The following is a 25,841-nucleotide window of genomic DNA, read 5'->3' as shown; positions in this document are numbered from 1 at the left end:
GTAACTGGCCCATAAATTATTTTATCATTAAAAAGAGCCCTTCAGAGAATAGAGAGCTTTTGCATTGCGTTCGTCTTACGTAAAATGAAGCGCTTAATTTTATGTTCTACCGATGGCCTTAGCGGCACTGTGATGTATAAGGAAATTTTCGCGCATGCGTTGTGAAACTCATATAGTGTTAACGTTAGAGTTAACACGTTGAGTAAAATCTCTCTCATATTTTTTCGCGAACACTGATGATTTGAGGAAAAAATCTTTTTTTCTTTGTTCATAATTTTAAAACTAAAACTGTTTGAAAAACAGCGTTGAACCAACACCTCCTAGAATAAGGTGTTGATTGAACACGAGCGTAAAAAAAAAAAAACAGGTTGCGGAACCTCCTAATCTAATTTAATACCGTCGACCCCCAATTTTTGATTATGAGATAGCAAATTTCTGGTATGTCAGGTGTATAAGCCGATCGCTGAAAAAAGAAAAATCTAAAATTTTAAAAAAAAGAAGGAAAAAAATCATTAAGTTATTAAGTCTACAAAATTGTTCAATTAAAAAATACTTCACGTCAAAAATGCGTACAACGACAAAGAATTTCCGCGTTGCTCTTCAACACGCCATGTATCAAATGAGACTTAGAAGCGTTACAAAATGTGGATTCACATGTTATTGTAAAATCTTTTACAAAACAGTATGGAATTTTTAATGAGGTGAACACTATTTTTTTTTGTGAGACATAGCGGACAAAGATGATGTAGAATTCATTACACATTGGTATCTGTATGAAAACTTTGCTAACGTTATTTAATCCAACACAAATGATGTTCTGGAATCTTTAAACTTGTAGTTTCATATGCTTTAAAAGTTTTAGATGTGTTACATTTTTTTTTAAATACTCATGAATAAATTATCTTAACTTTTCCTATATTCAATTTTAAATTTTAGACATAATTTAAAGTATTGTCTCTAAAAATCCTCTATATGTAAGGAAATTTAATGAGGAAATAAGGCAAAATTAATTGTATATATTATATTAAATATTATTATTTTTTATTTTCTTTTTAAAGAAGTGAATCTATACAGAATTGCTCATATCTATCTGATTGTTTAAAATGCCTAGATATTTCACAATTAACGAATATCCGATTTCATTAACGGTTTATAAGTCGACCCCGTGATTTTCGTAAATTTTTAGAGATTTGAAAAGTCTACTTATATACTGTATTTTAGAAATTACTCATTATTAGATCTCAAAAAGAATATTGCAGAACTGAGAATTATTTTTTGATTTTAATTAAACTGTTAAAAAAAGGTCTCTAGTTTTCAACAAGTTTGTGTATAGAGTTTAAAATTAAAACTTTAAGTCGAGTTAAAGGTAAGGTCTTATTGGATCTGTGACTTTTTTTAAATATTTCCATTGATCATGAGTTTTGTTGAACATTAATCACGGGTCTGTCCAGGCCGAATTTACTACCGTTTAGCGGTACCTTCACAAATTCAACTTTAGGAAAAACGGTAGTTTCACAAATTCAATTTTAGGAAAAACGGTCGTTTCACAAAATACTTCCTCTTAAAATTTTATTTTTGTATCCCTTAAGAAACGATAAATCCATATTTTTGTGTTGATTTTTTAATATAATTTTTAATTTTTCACAAATTATGTCTAAATTTTCACAAAATAGGTACCTGTCAGAAAAATCTATAATGAAAGTTTGCTGGCAAATTAGATGCAGTTCTACTTATTTTTTAGTATTCATTCCCCCTTTTTTTAATATTTTTAATCTTATTTTTAACGGCCTATTTTTAATCCTTGCAATATCATAAATTTTGCTGCAATTTATCAGATTTCATATCTAATCATGCATTTTAAAAGACTGATTCGCGATACTTGACTTATAATCCATTTAATAGCATTTAAAAATCAGCTTTTTTAAGGATTTGAATTTTACATTGCCACGTGTTAGAAGAATTGATTCTTTCGAATAATACTAATGACCTTGATTAACATGTACTTGTAGCTAACAATAAACTCTTTTATCTAATACAGTGATTAACCTTACCGCTCGTGGATGTAAATGAGGATCGGAAATGTCAACTTAATCGACAGTTTAAACAGTTATCACAGTACTCAAGGTGATTTTGTGTGTTTGTCTTTTCCGATTTACCTGCTCGCTTTTGTTCCGCTCCGTAGATGACAATCACAGGAAAGAGTTGAATTAAAAGTGTTTACAGTTGACGAGGAGTGTTGTGATGTACCCTTTTCTATTTTTAAAAGAGAGTAAAATGTCTTGAATCCTATCTTCTTCCTATGTCACATGCATATATTTATAGCTACATACTTTCCTTGTTATATTTATGTAACAGAGTAGGAATTGAGATTTTAGCCATCATATAACATTTATGTAAAATACATTACTTAATGAACGCTGTTAGTATTAAAACCTTTAAGAAACTGGGTTTTATCAGTTTTTTTCTTCTTTTTTCTTTCCGTTAATGTATATTCACGAAACCGTACGTATTATTTGATTCAATATTAGCAATACAGTTATCATCACAGCTCTTATTCAGAATTCACGAAAATCGCTAATGATCAAGTAACATAAATAGAAAAAAAATTAATTATCATTTTGAAATTTAATATTTTTGAAACAAAATACATTTTAATTACGAAATTAAGTATTTGATGTCTTGAAACTTTCCTTTTTTTCCCCTTAAAAAAAAAAAAAACTTTCTCATAATTTGAATAACAATTTATAGTAATATACCTAATAATTTATTTCTACATTAATTTTTATATTGGCAGCGTCATACATAAATATAGAATTGTTAACGGTGAAGTGTAACATGAAAATAATATAACGATGTTGATGACTTGTTTTGAGATTATTATTTAGAGTGTGTCTCATTATATGAAACAAATCTTGCATTGAGACAGGCATAGAGAACTAGCATCCGCTTAAGATGAATGACACCGCCACAATCGTAATTATCTGAATGAAAAAGTTAAATGAATGCTTGTCATATACTGTATCAAATCATAGAAATTTCCTCCTTGCGACATCGATGAATGGTCATCTTCAGATTTGGGAAGAGTCCTCGAAGTCATATTGGGAACCGGAAATTTGCGGCCGAACTTACGCCAAAGAAGGAAGTCATTTATTTTGATATTTTTTTTTAGTTACATCTGAAACCTTTCTGACGCAATATCTCATCATAAGTGTTCGGAATATGAATTCTTGATTTCATATTAGGTTTAGCTTAGTTCTTGAAAGGAGGGTTTAGTCATCGAGAATTTGGTTGGCGACAGGTTTTTCCAATAAAGTCGTATATTGTAATTATTAAGCAGTCGACACACTCCTATGAAATTTGGGAAATAGGTATCTCCCGGGACTCTTCTTTGGTCTAATGCAGTGGTGCAAGCGCTGCGCCAATTGCGCCGAACTGCGCCAATTGTGGAAGCCTGCGCCAACCTGCTCCAAATTGAAAGAATTGGCTTAGATTGCGCCAAGCTGCGCCAAAACGGGTATTTTCCCCTTGATATCGCCAAGTCACGATTTTATGGCAACCAAGCTTATGCCATGTGGGGAGTTGCTACAGTAACGAGCACGTGCATATTTTACTGTGAGCTGAGCGTTCTTGTTCTTTTTTTTATTATTTAGTTAGTAGCATTCCATTCTTTTTGGTTCCAAGCTGATGGAAAAAGAATAAGAAAAATGACTTCAAAAAGTAAGTACCTGTTATTCAATATTTCTTTTAGATTTGTGATAAATTTTTTATATTTTTTTATAAGTTTTTTTTTTTAATGCGATTAATGAACGAATTTTTATTTTTATTAAATACATACCAGGTGCATAGCGTTTTTCAAAAGCGCTTATTTTCGTTTTTTAGAAGTTCTTAAAGGTGCTTTTTTTCATTAGGTGGTTTTTAAAAAGTACTTAATTTTTTCTTTTCCAAAATAATATATATTTTCTTTACCATATCGATTTTCGCCATTTTTTCTCTATTCATGCAACCTACGTATAACAGGCGCCTAGCGTATGAAGCGGATCATATTACATTTTTGATGAATTACTTGTGGATTTGCCTGTGCATAATACATACTGAGCTGGATTCAGTGGGAAGGATTTTTGAACTCTCATGTGCAACTCTGCTTTATTTTGCAACATATTCTCAATTTCAGGCTTTTTTTTTCCCGCTCTCTGAAATGCAACCGAAACTTCTCTCGAATTTTCGGGGACCAACTAAACATTGCCAAATTTTAATAGCAAAAGAAAATTTTATTTCTCTTGTTAATTTCCTGGTTATTGAGGTGCCATCGTCTTCGTCAATGACAATCTAATGGCCTTCTTGCGCTATTCTGTTTATAGATTAGTACCATGATCTTAGAATTTAACTTGGGGACCATTCACTAAGTACATATTTTCTTGTTGATTTTCAGAGCAGGCAAGAATCTCAAAGCTTCATGGCCTCAAAACTTCCATCTCCCTTTTATTCATTTAATTTAATAAAGATATGAATTAATAAATTTCTTAAACGTAAAGAACGTACATTTTTATCCAAGGGACCATCCACTAATTGCATATTTTTTAAAACATTTATTTTTTATTATATTTTTTTTACTTATTGCATTTTATTATTATTATCTTCAAAATTTTTAATGCTCTTAATTTGTTTCAGGAAAAAACTTAAAAATATTTAGAGGCAATATTTTGAATGCAGCAAAAATTCTTATGTAATTCAGATTTGTCATTCAAAAGTACTTTAATTCATCTCTTAATGATTTGAATCAGAACAATTGGTATAAAAAAGTTTAATTATCACAGATTTTTAAAATATGAGTGTAGTGACAGTATAATAATTTACTTCTGACAAAAAATTTTTAGCTTCAATACTCATTCCATTGTATTTCCATTTAAAAATTATTTAGTTTCTTAAATCAATACATTAATGAAATACTGTACTAAGTAAAAAAATATATATATACATTGTCTTTAAATATTAGGGGCCATTCACTAATTTACATTTATAATATAAATTTTTTAATTTGTAATATAAATATATTAATTAATTGTATATTAAAATCATAGTGTAGGTTGCAGCGCCAATCATCGACGTTACTTTTGATTTCAAATAATGATGTTATTCTATGAAAAGAAAGTCTTAAAAAAAGAACGAAAAACAAAACATTGTCAACAATTTCAGTAACATAAAATTTAAGTGTTAAGATATGTTTAATAATTTCATTAACTATCCCAGTCACTGAATGCTTTAAGGTATTAAAAGGGATTAATATTTTAACTTGTTTCAAAAGATAATTTTACCTTCAAAGCAGTCTTTTTTTTTTTCAAATATAGTAGAATTTTGTATTATTAAGTGTTATGTTGGTGGCTGTTATATTAAGTTATTTGATAACTTAACATATTTGATTTTTTTTTTAAAATTTCAATTTAATCTAAAAAAAATATAATGCAAGTTTTCATTTAAAATCTTAAAACTAAGCTTGCTTTGGTGTATTGCATATAGCTTAATATTCATGGTTTCATTAAAAGTTATATAATTTAAGTGATTTGCATAATTCAAATACTTTCATTACATGATGATGGAACAATTATAGCCATATTGGGAAAATTGACTATATTGTACAATATTATAAATCTCTATTGTACAATTATTATAAAAAAATTATATATTTTTATTAATGTCTAATTTATTTTTTTAGATGGTGGACGATGTAGTAAATTTAATGAAGATGTATTAAAGGAGTGTGACCTAAATGGAGATCTAATATCAGTTTGGTGTATTAAAGGCTCCAAACCAGATGAGGCTATTTGCACATTTTGTAATGTGACAATTTCTTGCAAACACCATGGATCTGCTGCAATCAAACGGCATTCAAAAAATGCTGGTCATATTGATAAGTGTAAGAATCATCGTGATAAGGAGGGAATGCTCATGAAATCAACACAAAGAAGAATTGACTTTTCCAACTCAAGAGGAATAGACTGTGTGATGACTCATAATGAAAAAGTGTCAGCTGCTGAAATACAGTTTGTTGTCTCTTTGGCAGCAAAAGGAATTTCATATTCATTTTGTGATGCAGCTACAATGTTATTTCCCAAAATGTTCTCTGATTCTAAGATTGCAGAAGACTTTTCTTGCTCTAGAGCTAAAGCTTCTTATCTCATTTCAGATGGACTTGGTCCACATTTTAAGAAAAGTCTTCTGGAAGAAATTAGAGATAGTGGAGCGTTTTTTTCTATCATGGTGGATGAAACACCTTTACCTGAAAAACGAATGCAACAGATGGATATTCTCATTCGTTTTTATAGCAATATAAAAGGGCAAGTTATTGTCCAACATTTACAAAGTTTCCATATAGGCCATGGAACAGCTGAAATAATGTTTCAGTGCTTATGTGAGGTTTTTGATGAGTTACCCAAAGATAAGCTTCTGTGCTTTTTTAGTGACGGCCCAAATGTAATGAAGAGTTTGAAAGCGAAAGTAGAGTCCCAAAATGCGCAGTTACTGGATGTTTCCAGCTGTTCTTTACACAAAATTCATAACAGCTTTTCTAAAGCCTTAACCACTTTTGGTGGTGAAGTAGAAGGTATTATAATTGACCTTTATTATTTTTTCAAGCATTCCTCAGCTAAAAGTGCTGATTTTAGAAAACTGCAAGGCCAACTAAACGTGACCGAAAAGGTTCTTTTCAGGCATGTTAGTAGCCGTTGGCTTACATTAGAGACCTCGTTAGAGCGTTTTCTCGAGTTGTTTGATGTTATTTCAAAACTTTTCGAAAAAGATCTAGGTACAACCAGCAGGGATGGTGCTCGCTACAAAAGGGTGAAGCAAGCCCTCAAAGATAAATTGCTTTTGCCAAAAGCTCTATTTTTAAGAAATATTTCAGCTATATTAAACAGATTTTTAGGTCTTTTCCAAACTGAGGCACCATTGATTCACATGCTATATGATGAAATGGTGTCTCTTGTTAAAGCGTTGTTAGGACGGTTTCTAAAGAGTTCTGCTTTTCTTAGTTTGTCTGGTAAGGACTTAAAATCATTAGATGTAGAAAACGCAGAAATTTGGCTAAATTCAAATTTAATAGATGTAGGACTTGATACCACAAAGGCGATGACATCTTTATCTTCCTCAGAAAAAAAATCAATGTATTTGGGTGCCAGGTCGTTTTATTTGGCATGCACTAAAAAGTTATTAAAAACATTGCCTCTTGAAAATAGGTTACTGTATCATCTGAAAGTGTTGCATCCTGTAATGAGAATGGAGGAGACTTCTTTGAGGTCGATAAGATATCTGGCAACAGTAACCCCATCCATTATAAAACCTGAAGAGGCATCTTTGTTACTAGATGAATGGACAAGGTTACGTGGGGAACCAGAAGGCTCCGACTCAAATGAATATACATCAATTGATGTGTTTTGGAATAACTATTTTGCGAAGAAAGATAATTTGGGAAATATAAAATATCCTCTTTTGACAAAGCTTTTTAAAGCTCTTTTGTGCCTACCACATGGGAATGCGGATGTTGAAAGAGGTTTTAGTGTTAACAAAAAACTACTTGACAATAGGGCAAGTTTAAATTTGTATAGTGTTAATGGTTTGAGACAAGTTGTGTCACATATCAACAAAATAGGGGGTTTAGATAACTTTAAAGTTGACAAAGAAATGATTAAAGTGGCTCGTGGAGCATTTAAAAATTATTCTGCTCGATTAGAGGTTGAGAAAAGAGAAAGCAAAAAGCGAAAGGAATGTGAAAACACTGAAACTGAGGAAAGTAGATTGAAAGCTGCTGAAATTGATTTCAGAAAAAATTGAAGGCTTCTCAAGATCTCTTAGCCACAGCTGAAAAAAATATTAAGGATGGGTTAAAAAATAAAGACATGTCGATTATAGAAAGTGGACAGATCCTTTTATCTGAGGCTAAGTCAAGGATAGCAGAATATTTAACTGCATTGGAAGATACTAAAAATAAACTTAACTTGTTAATGCAGGGACCTTCAAAGAAATGTAAAAAATAAGATATGTTATTAACAGGGGCCCCTAAAATTCATAAAATTCCTAAAACTATGCTCAGACCCTAAAATTCCTAAAAATCTGATAAAATTTTGTTGGTGTTCCTAAAAAATTAGTTATAGGCTAAATATAAATAAAAAAGCAATAATCTAAAATATAAGAATTTAACTACATTAATTAAAACTGTTTTAATTTTGCCACACAGGAATTCTGATCCTCAGAGAGGTTTTTCTATAAATAAAGCAATGATTAATGTGAGTCAACATGAGAATACTGTTATGTCTCTTAGACTAATCAAAGATACCATTCAAAATTATGGAGGAGTGTTGAAGATCACCACAACACTATTGAGGGCAGTAAAAGAATCTCATAAATCATATCAAGAATATATTAGAAAAATGATCATAATTAATTTGTTTTTCTCTAACTTCTAATATAAATTGCTGATTTGATATCTAATAATATCACACAACAGTTTCTTAATAAGCTAAGGTAAAGGGTAATAATAAAGTTTTGATTAAGAAGGTAAAAATTAAATAAAAATCAAATAAAGTATTCTATTTTAGAGAGAAAGGTCCTTTTTTTTTAAAAAAAATTACTGTAGAATCGAAATAGAATTTTAATTTATGGTAATAATTTTAATGAAAGGTATGCAGATTATTTGTTCTGATTTTTCGAACTATTTTTTTAATACTTTTATTGTTTATATAAACATTGTAGAGGATGAGAAAGGGAATTATTTACAGTATATGTAACTTTAGTTAGCAATATTTTTGTCATGATTTCCTTAAATTTTATCTGATATTAAATTTTGGAAACATCTCTGTGTGCTTTAATAGTACATATAAGTATCAGAGATATGAGAATTTAAATTTTAATTGTTTAAAGTATATACAATTTAAGACAGTGTTATTTTTGTTAATATTTAAGTTGATACAGTTTTTATATGGTATATTTTTGCTTCATAAATGATTAAATCATTTTCTGTATATTTTCTGTAATCTGATAAGGATAGGAAAGAAATGAAATTGTGAATTTTTTTAATATGTATATCGCTTATAATGATTTTAAGTTTGTAAAGTTTCAGTCAAATATTCCTTAATTTTTTTATTTAGCGTTGCATTTTAATTTATGAATTGTTTTGGATTTAATAAAGTATATTTAATTTTTCCAAGTTGGTGTTAATTTATTTTTTTCTCTTGATTTATTCTCACTTTTGATTATTCCTGAATTATGCATTTAATTTTTGATAGGTAATATGTAAAGTTGAAATTTCATTTTTACACTTTAGAGATTTCATTCTTGACTTAATAAATTTCAGAGCTTTATTTTATGGCTTGCAATTATTTATGATATGTATGGATGAATTATAATAATCTTCTGTTATGTAATAAACTACCGTGTAATCTGTTTTTATCCTAGCAAAATCATATATTACCCCTAAAATTTTCTGCAAAACTTCCTAAAATTACCCTAAAATTTTAAAAAACTTTGCTGCTACCCCTGTATTAATTAACCGTACTGAATTTTTAACAAAATTAAAAATTCTTGTTATTAAATTCTTGTTTTAATTCTTTTTATTAATGTGCTCCAAATCTTTGTTTTGCTGCTCCAAAATTGCATTTTTGTTGCTCCAAAGATGCTCCAAAACCATGTTTTGCCACTTGCACCACTGCTAATGTCTTGTATCTAGTTTCATAAGTGATACGTAACGTCACTTTCATTAAAGCTGCATCTATAAATTTTTTTTTTCTTTCTTTTTATCATAAGTGTTCGGAATATGAATTCTTGATTTCATGTTAGGTTTAGCTTAGTTCTTCAAGAGAGGGCTTAGTCATCGAGAATTTGGTTGGTGACAGGTTTTTCCAATAAAGTTGTATATTGTAATTATTAAGCAGTCGACACACTCCTATGAAATTTGGGTAATAGGTATCTCCCGGGACTCTTTTTTGGTCTAATGTCTTGTATCTAGTTACATACGTGATACGTAATGTCACTTTCTTTAAAGCTGTATCTATTAGGTTTTTTTTTTAAAATTATTATTTTTTTTTTCTTAGCTGTTTCTTTGCAAGACTAATATATGTCATGACTGCGAGTCTTCATATAATCTCTCAGTGTATATCCTAAATATTTGCTAAATATCGTAGTTTCTCTGTTGGACAGCTATATGTCGTCGATCGACTTTCGTTTCGTTTGCTTTGATAGCTGGGTTAGAAAAACTACGATTTAGTCAACGATTCTCCCCCTTTTTTTAAATTGGCTTCCTAAATACGTTTTGAGTTGTAATATTCAATAATGTGAATTGTGTGACACACTCCTTATTCAATAAAGTGAATTGTGTGACACACTCCTATGAAATTTGGAAATAGGTATCTCCCGGGACTCTAGTTTGGTCTAATGTCTTGTATCTAGTTACATAAGTGATACGTAACGTCACTATCATTAAAGCTGTATCTATCAAGTATTATTATTTCTTTTTATTTATTTTTTTTTCCTTAGTTGTTTCTCTGCAAGACTAATATATGTCGTGACTGCGAGTCTTCATATAATTGCTCAGTGTATATCCTAAATATTTGCTAAATATCGTAGTTTCTCTGTTGGACCTCTAAATGTCGTCGACCGGCTTGCGTTTTGTTTGCTTTGATAGCTGGGTTATAAAAACTACGATTTAGTCAACGAGTCTCCCCCTTTTTTTTAAAATTGACTTCCTGAATACGTTTTGAGTTATAATAATCAATAATGTGAATTGTATGGAGCCGTTCAAATAATAAGTCTATTTTTGGTAATCGTCGTTTTAAAAGAAAAATTAAGTGAATAACAATCCTTTTTCTATTAAGTAAGAAAGTCACAACACCCCCTTCCTAGTTTTTGCTTTAACTTTGACTTTTTCGTAGCAATCCAATTTTTAAATTAAATTCAAATAAACGAGGTAACAGCAAAACTAACGTTTTATCTCCTTTTATAAAATTTTGAGTAGATATTTTTTACGAATCTTGTGCGTTTTCTCTTCTGTGGTTCATTCTCCTGACTTCTGGAAACTCTTAAGAAAATTTTTTCTTCTAACATTTTCTTTTCCCGAATTCCAGCTTTTATTCTGAAGAAATTTTTCCTCCTGTAACTTTTTTAAGAACATATTTTGCTTTGCTTTTTTAGAAAGTTTTGAATAAAATTAATTTTAATGTCTTACGTAAGCACTATATTTATGTTAGCATTACGTAATTGCAATGACCTAAGCATTCCCCTTCCCCTCTTTGTCATCAAAAATAAGCATAATACATATCTCCACCCTTTAGCTTGTTACGTAATATTTTAACGGCCCCAAAAGACTATTCAGAAGACAATGTTGAACACTTTTTGTTCAGAAACTCTTAAAAGACCGGAATAAAATTTTATAATTTATAGCATTTTTAATTGAAGGGAAATTCTGATGGAATCTATTGGGGGGGGGGAGATAACTTTGGAAATACTTCGATTTATGGATTTGTAGTATAGAACTCCCGTGATTATTTTTTTTAATTTCTCGTACGTGAAAAATTATTTGTGTTAATGTTAGATTGGATAAATGAACAACTAAAAATTATCAGTTTCTGATTTTGTTTTCCTTTCGAGATTAGTTCTTATGTTATTTATTGGGAAGGTAAAATAAATAAACAGAAGATAACGTGTCTCTTTATTTTAGGCATGACGTGGTGATTTTTATTTTTCACGCCTCCTCATTAAAAGTGAGAGTTGGAATAATATTCTATATATGATGCGGTAAAGTCATCATTAGATCCAATCCTTTGCTCGTTATGATGAAGCGCCTGTGTGACGTCTGACCGAACTTGGCGGTGGAAAAATTTGGGTCACGGACAATTCCAACTTCACAATTTATCGATCGCTCGGGTGATAGATAGAAAAATAACTGCTAAGTTCTTGTAAGATCTAAAATTATCTATAGAGCAACCTAAATTGATAGCGATAGTAACAAATACACATAACTTGTTGCGAACTGTTGTTACAATTATTATTAAAGTGTTATTATTAAATGTTGTGGTTATCAGATAAAGTTTTAGTGTTTCTTCTTTCTTTAACTAAAATCCCAAGTTTTCATAATATCTTTTAAACTATGCCGTTTAAGATTTAGGCAATTTGTAACCTTTTTTTCCTCAACAATATCAAACTATATCGTTCACATGGCTTCCGCTCCTTCATAATTGATATACCATAAATTTTCAACAATGCAAAGTTTTCTTACCTTTTCTTTTTCTCCTTGAAAAAGTTCCTGAATTACTTGAACTTTTTATTTCTTTTAAAATGAACTCTAATTCAATAGAGCTGTAGTTATCTTATCTTTTTTATTGTTTGTTTCCTTGTTCTTTTTCTTTCTTTTTTTGTGTTACATATAGTTTATAGCACCGTTTAATAGTTTATTTTTACGTTATTTATTGAGGATTTTTTTAATGAAAGAACTTGGAGTAAAGCTCTGCATTACCGCATCTAGCTTTTGTCCCATCATACCTGGCAAAAGCCGTGTTATCACTGATCAATTTACATTACAAGTAAGTAGATCCTCGTTGATCTGCTTTCTTTCATTATTTGTAGTATTAGTTTCAGAAACATATATTTTTAAACTCCTCTTAAATAATAAAGTAAAAAAAAATACGTATTAGAGGTTCCACATTTATATTTAAAGATGCAAAAATATAAACAATATCAGAATATGAAGAATCACTATTCTAGATGGGGTTTAAACGTCAATAATATAAACAATATCAGAATATGAAGACTCACTATTCTAGATGGGGTTTAAACGTCTAAGTTAGTTTCATTGCCTCGTGAAAGAAAGGATAGGTTTATTAGAAAACCCTCAAGTAGTGTGCAGAATGGTTCAGTGTAGAATATTGCAATGAATAAAAAGGCCATATTTAATAACAATCAAATTTAATAATGTGAACAATTAAAAGTAAACAAATATGATGTTCCTGATGCTTGTTAAGTGTTCTCAAAAAGCTTCCCGTTCCAATACGTTGCCGGCCTCGCAAGTAATTCGTATCATAATTATTGTAAATGATTACTGCAGCCTCTGTTCGATAGGCAGAAATTATCATTAGGTAATCAAATAGGCGCTAATACTTTTAATACCAAATTCCTTAGTAGTGATTTCTTACAATTCGAAACGTTTTTTTCCTCGCTTATATTTTGTTTATCAGCGTTTAATGTGTATGTTTTTTTGTTCCATTTTTGAAATTTTTTTTTTTCAAAAATATATATTAAGGGCGTTGATTGAGCAACACCCAGTATATTATGTTCTTTTTGTGCTGGATATATAAAAGTGGTTTCAGTGGACACTATAAAATGTTTACATGTTTTGTTCTTGTCGTTCAATGTTAACATTTAAAAAAAAAATCAATTTAACTAAAACCTACGGCTCATAAAAATTTATCACATTAAGTGGTTTTAGTGCCTTTTTTTCCGAACGGTGTGTGGTGCTTCGGTAAATATAATCACCTAAGATCTATATCATCGCGTGATCAAAATGCACTAGAAAGCACCTAGCAGTCGGTTCGCGTGCGTGAGCGGGCTTATTTAGTAACTTATGTCGTATGCTGTTTTTCTTGTGTTTTATAAATAGAATCCCGAAAGGAGAAGGGAAAGTTTTTTGAAGAGAGAGTGAGAGACAAGTCATATTTACTTCTGTTATGTGATCATGATTTTCTTTATGCGCTAGAAAGAGCACATTGTTACTGTATTACTCACTAGAATAACTTAATCATGACTATAGTCTTCTTTTATGTCCCGAAAGAAATATTTACTCTACTGCAAGGAGTGTTTTATACTCGCAAACACAATTAATTGTTTTGTTTGTATACTTTGTTCATTGTTTTCATATTTAAAGTCTGTGGCGAAGAGGAAGTAGTGATTTCCAGTTTTTTATTGTGCCGAATCATCCGTGCTTCAACCCAAAATCATTGAAATGTAATTGAGTTTCGTGGTTGTGAATGTGTTTATAATTTGATTTTGTGTTGGCTGTCAGTAATCAATAAATCGATATAATTTAGTTAAATAAATGGTATAAAATTTTAAGTTAATGTAATAACGTCATTAATAGTTTTTAATTAGTTTTAATATTTTTTTTAAATGATTTTAATAAAATTATCTGTTTTTGGTAATGCACTAATATTCAAAGGCCTCGTTTGATTAGGGGTCCAAGGGTAGATAGATTCTAAGCTTCAACTCTTTGAAGCAGATGGGAGTGTCCCTTCCATATATTTTTATCCCGACGCACTTAATTACAAGCTAAAATATATTTTGGTATTTTTTAATTATGAAAGTTATCGGAATTTAATGTTTATTAAACTATAAAATGTAAAAAAAAATTAGTGTGAAATTTTTTTTTCCATTGATATTCAAAAATTTATGAATAATCGCTTTTGTAAATTAAAGAAATTTCAATGATGAATAACTGTTGCTCTTAGATCTAAATAAGAGCAAATTTGAAAAATTATTGTAACCCAGAACAAGACGCTTGTGTTTCATGCTGTTTTTCATGAACCATGAAATATTAAAATGCTGAATATAATATTGACTTAAATTAATACAAAATAATGAGAAAAAAAAAAGTATGAAAAATATGGTTAGTAAAGATACTTCGTCATAGGGTTGAAGTCGAATAAATGATATGTTGCTATCTTGAATTTAACAGCTCCGAAAATTAGTGTTTTTCTGTTGTTGTGTTTTTTTTAATTTTTCTCACTAATGTTTTTCATTAAGTTCTTTATTTGTACCAGGATTGGTTGCAACTTTCCTATGTTAGCAACTGTCAAAAACACGCTTTCGTAATATTTTAACGGACCCTTAGCAGAGGAATAACGCAGTAAAATTATGTCTATAGAATAGCTAATCCAGATGAAAGCTCAAAAATTCGACGGAATTTCAAATGATCTGAGTTGTTCGCAGAAGCAGCAGAACAATCAAGCTACCTATTTGATCGATTTCCAGACAGGCTTAAGTACAAGAGGAAATGTGACTCAAATAATCATTTGTATCTTTCAACTTACGGGTCACATTTTGTCGTCACAAGATAGCCAAAACGAAGGTCACACGAAGTTAATCACTAGCTCAAATAATATATAACGAATCTTTTTATGTATAATAAAAGTAATCCTTCTCACATTGGAATATTCGGAAGAGATTAGACCAAGAAATTTCTTCCAAAGTCTTGAAGTACTGCTTTATTTGTAGTGTTAACTCCTGAGACCCGAGCTTTAAATAATGCTGTAAAAAATAAATAAGATTTTTACCTTAAAAATATATGTGGCTTATAAGAAAGTAAATCCATAAATGCGATAAAACATTTTTTAAAAAATCAAGTTTATTTAACTGAATATAACTTATATATTTTTAAAATTATCGCATTGAAAATGATTAGCATTCTTTTTTTAATTATGGTAGGATATTTTTATTATGCATTTCTTCACATTGTGAACATTAAACTAAATTCACTCGACACAAATAATAAAATATTTATATCACTTAAAAGCTTCATTCTCTTCAAAAATATATATATCGGAAATAAAACTCAACATGTTTCGAGCGATCAAAAACAGGCGTCCATTTTCAAGACTTGGTAGACCGGAATGGGAAGCGAAAGTAATTTGGAATATAAAACGTGAACGCCATTGAAAAATGGAAAAATAAAGATAAAAAACAAAACTAGCGAAACCATAACAGTCAAAAAAGAAAAAAATATATATGAAAAACAGAACAGGAAAGGCCACAGTGGCCGAGGGGGGGCAAATCAGAGCAAAAGAAACTGGCAATTTAGCAAAAGAAACTGGGAAAAAATTAATTTACAGTTATCCCTGCAGTGTAGCTGGCAAAAAAATTAATTTTTAGGTGCTCAAAAACTTCCACATTAATAATATTCTTATATCAGAATCTCCCCTATGCATTTTTCTTAAATTTTTAAAAAAATGTTAAGGAAACATTCTGTTTTAAATTTTCATTGATTAAAGATACTTAGGCGTGAATGGGAAACATTAAAAATAAACAGAGGCGGATTTAAATAAACTTGTGTAACATTTATTCCTATCTTTACATTTATTTATTTGTTATGAACTATATAAATGTGACATGAATTCAATGGGAATTAATAGTTGTGTCATGTGTTTTCAAAAATATAAGTAGGAGTTCCAGAAACAGTGTCATGGTTTCCGTCTCGAGCTAAAAACTAAAAAAATATTTATTCAATTTTTAACTTCATCATCCCATATTCAGAATTCAATATTTAAGGACATCATAAAATGAACTCTAAATTCATTAATTCTCGTGGGTAAAAACCGGTCGTAAAATTTATTATTTTTCTTTTTACGATGAAAACATTGAATTGCCTGTTTATATTTATTTTCTATGCTCTACCACAATTTCGATGATTAATTTAAAGACACGAGATAATAAAGTTGGAATAAATAAAAAAAATGCAATAAACTTTTAATGGAATCATGTTTTTTAAACACTTATAGGCATACTGTTGTGGATACGCCCACATAATAAAGTAATTTTACTGTTTATGTTTAAATGGAATTGAAAACAATGTTAAAAATTAAAGAAAATAACAATTATAAAAAATAATTTGATTTTCAAAAAGCGGAGGGGGAAGGAGTTCGAACCCCCTTTTTAAAGGACATCAAAAATAATGATCCAAGAAGCACTTAGTGACCCGTTGTTCTCATTATTGTAAAACACAGAAGTCCTTGGCCACGTTTTTGTTCTTTTCACTTACCCTTTAATCTCGACTTGCTTCCTTTTATGTAAATAACATCTTTTAATGCGTTGTTTTAAGTCATTTTATTGCTTTTTTGATAAAAAATTTCTTTTTCGTGTGTTTGAGAATAATCATATTTAATTATGTTTACCATCGCGAATTCGTGTCAGATTTAAGGTCAGGTGTTAGGCTGACCTTAGCTCGAAATGCCAAATGCGAGGTAGAAAACAGAAGTTTATGCTTTATGTTCATACATTTTTCTCTTTTTATTTTAAAAAAACAAACAAAATTAGTGTAATTTTCCTTGAAAACATTGTCATCGGAGAGACGGACCACTAAACAAACCGGCGCTATCTTCTTTTTTTAGGCGATGCTTTTTCATGTTGTCCTTTGATACTAATATTTTATCGTTCTTCTATGGTGTGATAAAACGAGGTCCCTGTACTTAGAAGTTTTTGGCTGAGATAAGATAGAGGGTGAAGGTTTTTTTATATAGATTTTTTTTTCTTCAAAAATTAAGCTTGAGCTGTTTGATAATTTTATATAAATTATACATCTGAACTCGATTTAACGATTTAAATTTTTCATACATTATATTACTAAACTTCTGTAATTAATTAGGGGTCTGTCCAGACATTTTGTGAAAGGTCCGGTTTTTGTGAAATCGTGAAAAAATTACTCACATTCTTTCAACCAGGGTCCTGCTTTTATGAATTTGTGCAAATAGGGTCCGGTTATTGCAAAGAACTTTTTCAATGAGTTTTTAATATGTAAATAGATACAAGATAAGGCTCAGCACTGTAAAATTATAATAAAAAAATTTAAATTTTCGAAAATGAACAGCAATTGCTGCTTCTAAATTAGAGATGCAACATACAAATATTTGGTATTTAGCCTATACTGCTGAACGCAGAATATTCATTTCAGACGAATAATGGAAGAATCGTCTGCTGAAGACAAAACTCAATTCATTTACATCCATCTTTCTTGTTTTCTGCCCTGGGAAGAGTTTATTCAATTAACAAAACAATAATGAAGATAAACAAATTTGTGAAGGGTCCGATTAAAAGAAAAATCATTTTGTGAAGGGTCCGTTTTTATGAAAAGATACTTCGTGAAGGGTCCGTTAACGGACCCAAATTTCTTCTAAACAGACCCATATTATTCCATATTATAATTTACCCTTAAAAGGTGGCCTCAGAAAATTTAAAGACTGGAAAATCAGAGAACTAAAAATACCCGAAGGGAGTTTAACTAAAAATACCCTAAAAAGTCAACGAAAATTAGATAATTTGAGTTTTAAGGTACCGAAAAACTGAGGGGGGGGGGGGGGNAAAACTGAGGAGGGGGGGGAGAAACGTATATATTATTGTTTTAAAAAAATATTTTACTTCATGAGTGTTTCTTAAGAGTTTTTATTGATACTAATTAGACTTAATTGAAAATTAGTAATAAAACTTATGCCACGGGTTATAATATTCAGGAAATTAATAAAATCAGTCTGGAATAATCAGGGAAACGCTAGGAATTTTTTTTCTTTTCTGAGTGTTAGTGACTACCTTGTCAAAACCCGTAATTTCCAATTTTGTGGAGTTCAAACAAAAAAATTTTAACAAAATAATTTTCAAATTAAATTCAAACAAAAAAATTTTAACAAATTTTAACAAAAATTGTGTAAACATCCATTTTAATATTTGTTAAAAATTTATTGTTAAAAATTATACTCATTACATTGTTGAATTTAGTTTGTTTTATTATCAAGACTTCATTTTACTGAACAATGATCGAGTATTCAATTACATCGTTTGACTCTTATTAGAAGTGTAATTACAGTATACGCTCTTTAGTACGATCCAGATAAATGAACAGGTTCCCCTCCGTTAATAGTGCTGAAATTTATTTTGTGAATTAAGGGCCCATAAAAAGTACTTAATTTCGGTTCAAGATTTTTAGAATTCCTTAATTTCCATAGTATGCTCGGAACAATTTTTTAGTCTTTCAAGAATATTTAAGACAAAAAGTCTGTCTCGAATGAGACTCTGCATGGAGGTAAAACATTTTGAGAATTATGAGCATCATTTGCATCTTTTTAAAATTAAATGCCTTGAAAAACAGAAAAAAAAATGGGACACTAGTCCATAACGGAAACTATCTAGCCTGAATTTGCATTGCATGAAGAAAGAAAACCTCCCATGGTTAGTCCGACGGCAAGGGGATTCTAACCCATGATCCGTTTGCCACTGAGGATATTTGTATTTTTTTACGTCAGCACTGTGGTTGGTGCTAGTCGGGAACAGAATTCGTGTCAATCAGGCTCCGCAGGGATTCGAACCTGGTTCACATCGTTGGTAGGCGAGTACTCAATCCCCTGAGGCGGCTCTGGGAACCCTGATTAAAATTCCCTTTGCTGTTCCATAGACGTAATACAGTCAAACCCCGTTATAGTGAACGTGGTTTATAGTGAACTCCCGGATATAGTGAACGAAATATTTGCTCCCGTGCCTTGCTATGCCTTGCTATAATATTTTTGGTGAATATAGAGAACCAAAAGAAGTGAGGGAATTGGATATTATGAACTTATTTCTGTCTTCGACTGATTTTTTTTTTCTTTTTCATTTTTTTGGTAATTTTGAAATTTCTACATAAAATACATATACCGATTTTTAAAACCGTCTACTGCGTGGAATGCAGCCATAAGCATTTTTTTTCTTGTTTGCTTCTTCTATCTCAGTTTCCCCCATCCCTAAATAAATGCCACCCCTAAATTTTTTGTGCGCAAGACGAAGAGCAATAAAAAATAAAAGTTGACACATTTTTTGTTACTACATATTAATTGTTTTTTAATCATTTTTGTATTTCTTTTTATTGGTCATTTATTTAAATAATTTGTAATAAATAGCAACAGTTCGGAAAAATTAGTTAAAATTGTTTGCAGTACGGATATAGTTAACTCCCGGTTATAGTGACCCGAAATTTCCGACCCTTGAAGGTTCACTATAGCGGGGTTTGACTATATTACTTTACCTCCTTTGAATCGTCTGAGTTAAACCTCGCATTCTGATTTGCTACCATAGTTTATAAGTTTAATTTCAAAACAGTTAGAAAGAAATTATTTGAACCGTTACTTCTCCTGATTATTATTCCGCATATTTAATGTGAAACATCTTGATTTCCTTTGAAAGAAGGAAAAGAGATGCGACCTTCCAGTTTATCTTAGGTGGGCGTGATCAGTGGTCAAAACGTCAGTGAAATATAGATTACTTTGCATAGATAAAAGTGCATATTGCATTGTTAAGCGGAAATCGGCATGAAGTCCCATATGCATTCATTAGTTTTCAACGATAGTGAAAGCATCTTTTTTAAAAGTTCTTTTCTAAAGATACAATAAATATATCAATCATACTTCTCTTGTTCATACATTTTATTTCCCTCTTTTTGTTAAACGTTAGACGACCACTTGGGTGGTTAATTGTCGAGTAGTCTTGGTAGTTATCTTGGTATATGTTATTGACAGCTCCGAATTAGTGTTATTTTTAATGGAATTTTCAACTATGAAGTATTTTTTTAGCGGTTATTATTCTGTTACTTAATTGTTATTTAAAGTTTAGCAATGATTGTAATTTTAATTAGTTTTGTTTAGCTATGAGTAAATATTTACGGTATCTTGTGCAAAGGACGACTACATGTCCGTTTTTGATCAAGATGTTTATATAGATATATTGAGTGTGGCCGTGAAGTATTTACCTATTTTAGATGATCAGATAGTGAGAGGTCCGAGGGAGAAAACTTTTATGGCAATTTAACTTTAACCTACCCCAGGTTCGAATCCCAGCTGTGGCTGGTTAATAAGAATTTTGCTCGCAGTTAACTCCAACCGCAGTGCTGATGTAAAATATCCTCATTGGTAGACGGATCATGGGTAAGAATCCCCTTGCCGTCTGGCTAACCGTAAAACATTTCGCGGTTTTCCTCTAAATATTACGCAAATGTGTGCTAGCTCCATCAAAAAAAAAAAAAAAAAAAAAAAAAAAAAAAAAAAAAAAAAAAAAAAAAAAAAAAANAAAAAAAAAAAAAAAAAAAAAAAAAAAAAAAATCTTTCCACGAAGACTAGTTTGTCCCAATGCTTGATCCAGGAGTACCCTTGTCTTCTGTGTTGGGTTTACCAGGCTACGGAGTTGTATAGTAAAATAAAAACCTACGTAAGTAAATTAGTATTTAAACTATAGAAATGCGATTTCAGGTGAATCTGAACTAAACCATAAAGTTTCATGTACCGTTGAAATATTTTAAAATGCAAACAGATTATTGCTGTATTACTCAGTGGGGAAGTAATACTGCAGAAGTTTGTTTGCATTTTGATCTTTTCAAGATATTTTTTCAATCATTTAAAACTTCATGTTTCACCCTCTGGATTTATCGGAACTCCTTCTCATCTGAGAATTCGGTTTGTAATATAAACATTATCCACAAAAAAAATACTCCTTAGATCTATATAAGTTTAAATTACTTGATTTATTATTTATTGCCGCACGTGAATGTTCTTTATCGACTGCAATCTAGGAAAACCCCTCTATACCAGAGAGATGAAATCCGAAACCTTCTATTGATTTTCTTCTCCTCACCTGAGCTTTTCTTTTTGTGGATCGTCTGCGAGAGTTGGGTGAGGTCGACGTTCTTTTGCGTCAGACGGGATACTCCCGCGCAATTGTAGAAGGGCATTTTTTTATGATTTATTTTCCGACCTTGACTTCCTTCAGAAAATTTAGCAATTAGGGGCATCAAACTGTAATTTTTATCTTATCCCTGACAAAATATGCTAATTGTACTGCGTGTCCTTCATATAGCAGGATGTAGTGAACGAAGGCATTTTTTTCAATGAAAACTATTGTTTCTTTTAATCTCACAAGTGATAAGCTTTATTTTAATTACTTCATTCATTTTGACCTGAAAGTAAAAAAATGTTCTACATACAATTTGTTATGAAGTGTATATGTTTTTTTAAAACTTAATTAAAGAAATAAAATTTATATTCTACCTTTTAAAAACGACATAAAATTAACATTCAACTTTCGCAAGTAGTAAAATTCAATGAACAAAAAAGTTTTTTTTTTCTTATGCATTTATTTATATTATTATAAAAACTTAAGTCTTATAATTTGCTCGCTTCAAAGCAAAATTTTATGTTAAGTTGAATATGCAAAACAAGGGCAACGGTGTTTACGACTTTTTTTTAATATACAGAGATTAGTAATTTACGCGTACAATAATTTGTGACTAAGTGCATTTTTTTTTATTTTTTTTTTTTAAAGTTTGGGCACTTATGAAGGTTTACATTTATTTCTCTTAGTGATTTTTGTTGCACTATTATCAGAACTAAGGGGAAAAAAATGAGTTCCTTGTACTCGAATATTATTTGTCCCAAAAGAGCAAATGCAATCACTTGAAAATTTCAGATTTCATTAAGTTCCTGAAAAACACATTTTTTTAAGGAAAAAAAAATAATGATTAGCATTATTTATTCATTGCCATTTGCAACGCAACAGTTTCCCACTTACAATGGCACATGAATGTTAATTCATTGTTTCTTAGAGATAGCAGTAATAGGTTGAAAATTACAAATTGTGACACCTTTTTTACATTTTTACGTGTAACTATGTTAGCAACAACTGCCATATGTTAAAATGATAAAAACAATTATGCGCTTTAACGTAGAAATCGCCGAGTTAGATTTATGGATTAGTGCCATATATTGATTTATTTTTAGCCAACTCATTTTATCATCTTCAAATTGATTTTATCCAGCTTTGTATTTATTGATTGTTACTTTTACTATTACACGATTTTACTTGTCACTTAATTCTTTTTATGATTATACTTCTTTTTAATTGATACTTTTACCTTCTGATCGTAACTTGGTCTCCGCTTGCCTTTACCAACATTTTACAAAATTTTTACTGTTTTTTTACTATTTTTCTATTTCAGTCTGACTCTCTTCAACTTATAACCATTTAACATTTTACTCTTATGCTTAACTTATCTTACCCTTTATTTATTACAATCTTTCCCAGTTTTCCTGGTTGATTTTACATTCTTACTATTTTATTATACCTTTTATTATAATTTCATTATTCTTTTATCTTCTTAATTTTTACATTTTTATTTCAACTTTCTCTCTTTACTTTTTGACTTTTAATGATTGCTTATGTCTCCATTTTAATAATTCTCTTGACAATCGCCGATTGCTGCACTTAAATTTTGCCATTGTCTTAAATATGTAGCCATTTTGCCAAATTTTATTTGTCGGACAATTGTTGGTTAAATGTTATTTGGTATTGTATACTTGTTTCCCCCCCCCCCGCTGATTTTAATTGGTCAAACTATAAAGGTCTTTTGACCTATCTTGACCAGACCACCAGTTATTACTTTTCATATTTTTTGAAGAAATATTTAGATGTATCCTGTGCCAATTAATTGAATATGACCATCGCATAATAATCGCGGTTGATTTGTATAGAAACAATATGCATGAAAAATGCTTGTTCACAATGTTTTAATTATAAATTAGTATGCTATGCAATTAATGAAATGTGAATTAGGCGGCCATTGTATAATAATCGTGGTTTTTGTGTGTATAGAAAAATATGTTTATGTCTGAAAAACTCTTGTTTACTACAATATGTAAATTAGTATGCTATGGTAATTAATGGAATATGAATTAGAAGATCATTTTTTCTTCTTTTTGTTTACGCATTTTAACAGCGTGTGATGCTTTTGATTATCTCAACATCGGCTATAATATATATATATATGTATATATTTATAATTATCGAATCTAGTTGCAGTTGATTTGATACTGTTTTTATTAAAATCTATACTATAGCTGTTATGTTATTCACACTTTGATTTTGAATTTTACATATGTTAACTGACCATCGTTGGCTTTACATTTCATGAGTGCTTTCATTTTTCTTCTTCTTTTTTTAATAGCTTTTTTGGTATTTTAAGTAATCTCAACATAATTCAAAAAGTTAAATCTCGAGGAAGAAAATTCGAGAATATTAACATAAGATTTCAGCCGAATATAATTTGCCTAAAAAAAAAGAAAAGGAGAAAAAAAGGGTTAAATCAGCCTTGGATGCTACCTCAGAATCTACGCAATTTGACTTATGGTTCTGTATTTGCAGTAGTTTTTGCTGTTCTTATGCTATTACTTAATACACTTTTTGATTATGTGATCTGTTTTTTGTTAGTTTAGAGTGTTGACTTCATATGTTTCATTGGTGTCATAACTAACCAATTTTTGTTTATAATTTACCTAAAATTTTAATGGTGCTTTAACTAATCATTATATTTAAATTTTAGCTATCATTATATTTCATGTTTTCTTTTTCTGTATGTCTTCCATTGTTCACCTAATATTATTTAATTGGTACTCTAACTTTTTTTTTTTTTTTAATTATGTGCTCTGTTTCTGTTTTGTTTACCATCGTTGACTTTATATAATTCATTGGTATTTTAACTAGTTTTTTTTATGTGCACTGTTTTTGTTTTGTTTACCATCGTTGACTTTATATAATTCATTGGTATTTTTATTAGCTTTTTTTTAATTATGTGCTCTGTTTCTGTTTTGTTTACCATCGTTGACTTAATATATTTTAACTATTTTTTTTAATTATGTGCTTTGTTTCTGTTTTGTTTACCATTGTTAACTTGTCATTGGTTTCCTATTTTTTTTAATCAATTATGTGCTCTGTTTCCTAAATGTTTATCCTCGTTGACTTTTTGTGTTTCATTGGTGCTTTTAGGAAAACGTATAAGACGCGAAGATCTAAACGATATTATTACGACCAAGAATAAAGTTGAAGTCAACAAGAAAAATGTTTCTCGTATCAATTCTCAAGAACCCTTAGAAAGAACGTTAGAGAGTATTGTCGAAGCAATTTCAGCAGAATATAAACTGCTCGAAGAAAAAGAAAATGAAGATAAATTAGCCGTAAATGCTATGGGCAAGTCCGGTGTGTAATAAGTTTTAAAGTTCTACATGTTTTTTTTTTTTAATTTAAATTTTTTTTTTGCATGATTTTTTTTTTAACGAATGCTTGATACGTAAGTGTATTTTACTATGTTCTATGTGTGGTTTTTTGTTGTTGTTTGTGTGTGTGGGGTGTTGTGTTTGTGTTGTAAAAATAGTGTATTACCGTTTTCAATATTTGAGGTTTTATCATTACAGAATGTTACTTCATTCATTACAATTATGATGTTATTTCTATTTAAAGAGTCATTGTGATTTTAAAAGAATACTATATTTATGTATCCAAGTTGTGTAAGTCTTAAAACAATTATTCTTATTAAAATTTATTGTTTAAAAGTAATCTCTTTAAAAGTAAAAGTACTGTTTAAAAGTAAAATACACTGTTTTAAGGGTTTAGGAATTAGATAAATATTGGAAACAACACCTGGTGTTCTAGGATATTACAAAAATCTAAAATAATAAAATTATTTTTCCTGCATTGCTGAATAACTTTTTAGCCAATAACTTAATGTATGGATTAAATCCCTCAATAATAGAGACTGTAGACCTCTCGTTTTTTTTTTTTTTTTTTTCCCGCGCTACATTCTACAACGAGGTTTGGATTGCTAAATAGAGTTTCTCCAAACTTTTCTGTTCCTAGCCTTAATTTTTTTTTTTTTTAAAAAAAGGAAAAAAAATTATTTATGGGTAACATTTGAATGACAAGCCTGGTTTATCAAAAGGTACGAAAAGCCTAAGCACCTCAAATTTCACTAATTTCTCTAATTCAAATAAAAATTTACCAAGAACTTGTTACTGAGCAAAAATAATTGTCAATAGAATAAATTTTTTGGCAAAAAACAATATCTTGGCAATGGATATTTTAGGTGCTTTTAAACAAACGATGAAAAGAGAGGAGTTCGGGCTCGTTTTTTGGTGGTCCGATTAATAAAATTTAAATCTGAGCCCGATTTCTATAACATTACTTAAAAGCCCGAATCCTCCTGAGATACACCTTTGATAAAGGCCATATTTTGCGGTGCCGCTTCTCGGCCTTTGTTG

The 25,841-nt window shown here is 29.9% G+C and overlaps 2 protein-coding genes across 3 annotated transcripts in view; both read left to right on the top strand.

Annotated features, from left to right (window-relative positions):
• LOC107456864 (exonuclease GOR) overlaps nucleotides 1–25,841 on the top strand; it is an 85,617-nt gene that overhangs the window by 39,850 nt on the left and 19,926 nt on the right. Inside the window, exon 2 of one of the 2 annotated variants that reach the window (XM_043044240.2) lies at nucleotides 24,574–24,783. The exons of the other annotated variant lie outside the window; for it this stretch is intronic. Coding sequence (XP_042900174.1) covers nucleotides 24,574–24,783 — 210 coding nt within the window. The remainder of the gene's footprint in view (nucleotides 1–24,573; nucleotides 24,784–25,841) is intronic. 2 annotated transcript variants of the gene reach the window in all.
• On the top strand, nucleotides 1,023–20,638 carry LOC139424779 (uncharacterized). The gene is made up of 2 exons (XM_016074829.3): nucleotides 1,023–3,717; nucleotides 5,711–20,638. Exons 1-2 carry the CDS (start codon nucleotides 3,705–3,707, stop codon nucleotides 7,822–7,824), a joined length of 2,127 nt encoding a protein of 708 aa, XP_015930315.2. The 5' UTR covers nucleotides 1,023–3,704; the 3' UTR covers nucleotides 7,825–20,638.

This window comes from Parasteatoda tepidariorum, chromosome 6 (assembly GCF_043381705.1).
Source record: "Parasteatoda tepidariorum isolate YZ-2023 chromosome 6, CAS_Ptep_4.0, whole genome shotgun sequence".
Taxonomy (NCBI): domain Eukaryota; kingdom Metazoa; phylum Arthropoda; class Arachnida; order Araneae; family Theridiidae; genus Parasteatoda; species Parasteatoda tepidariorum.
Note: the sequence above shows the minus strand (reverse complement) of the source record. Positions and strands in the feature narration are given on the sequence as shown.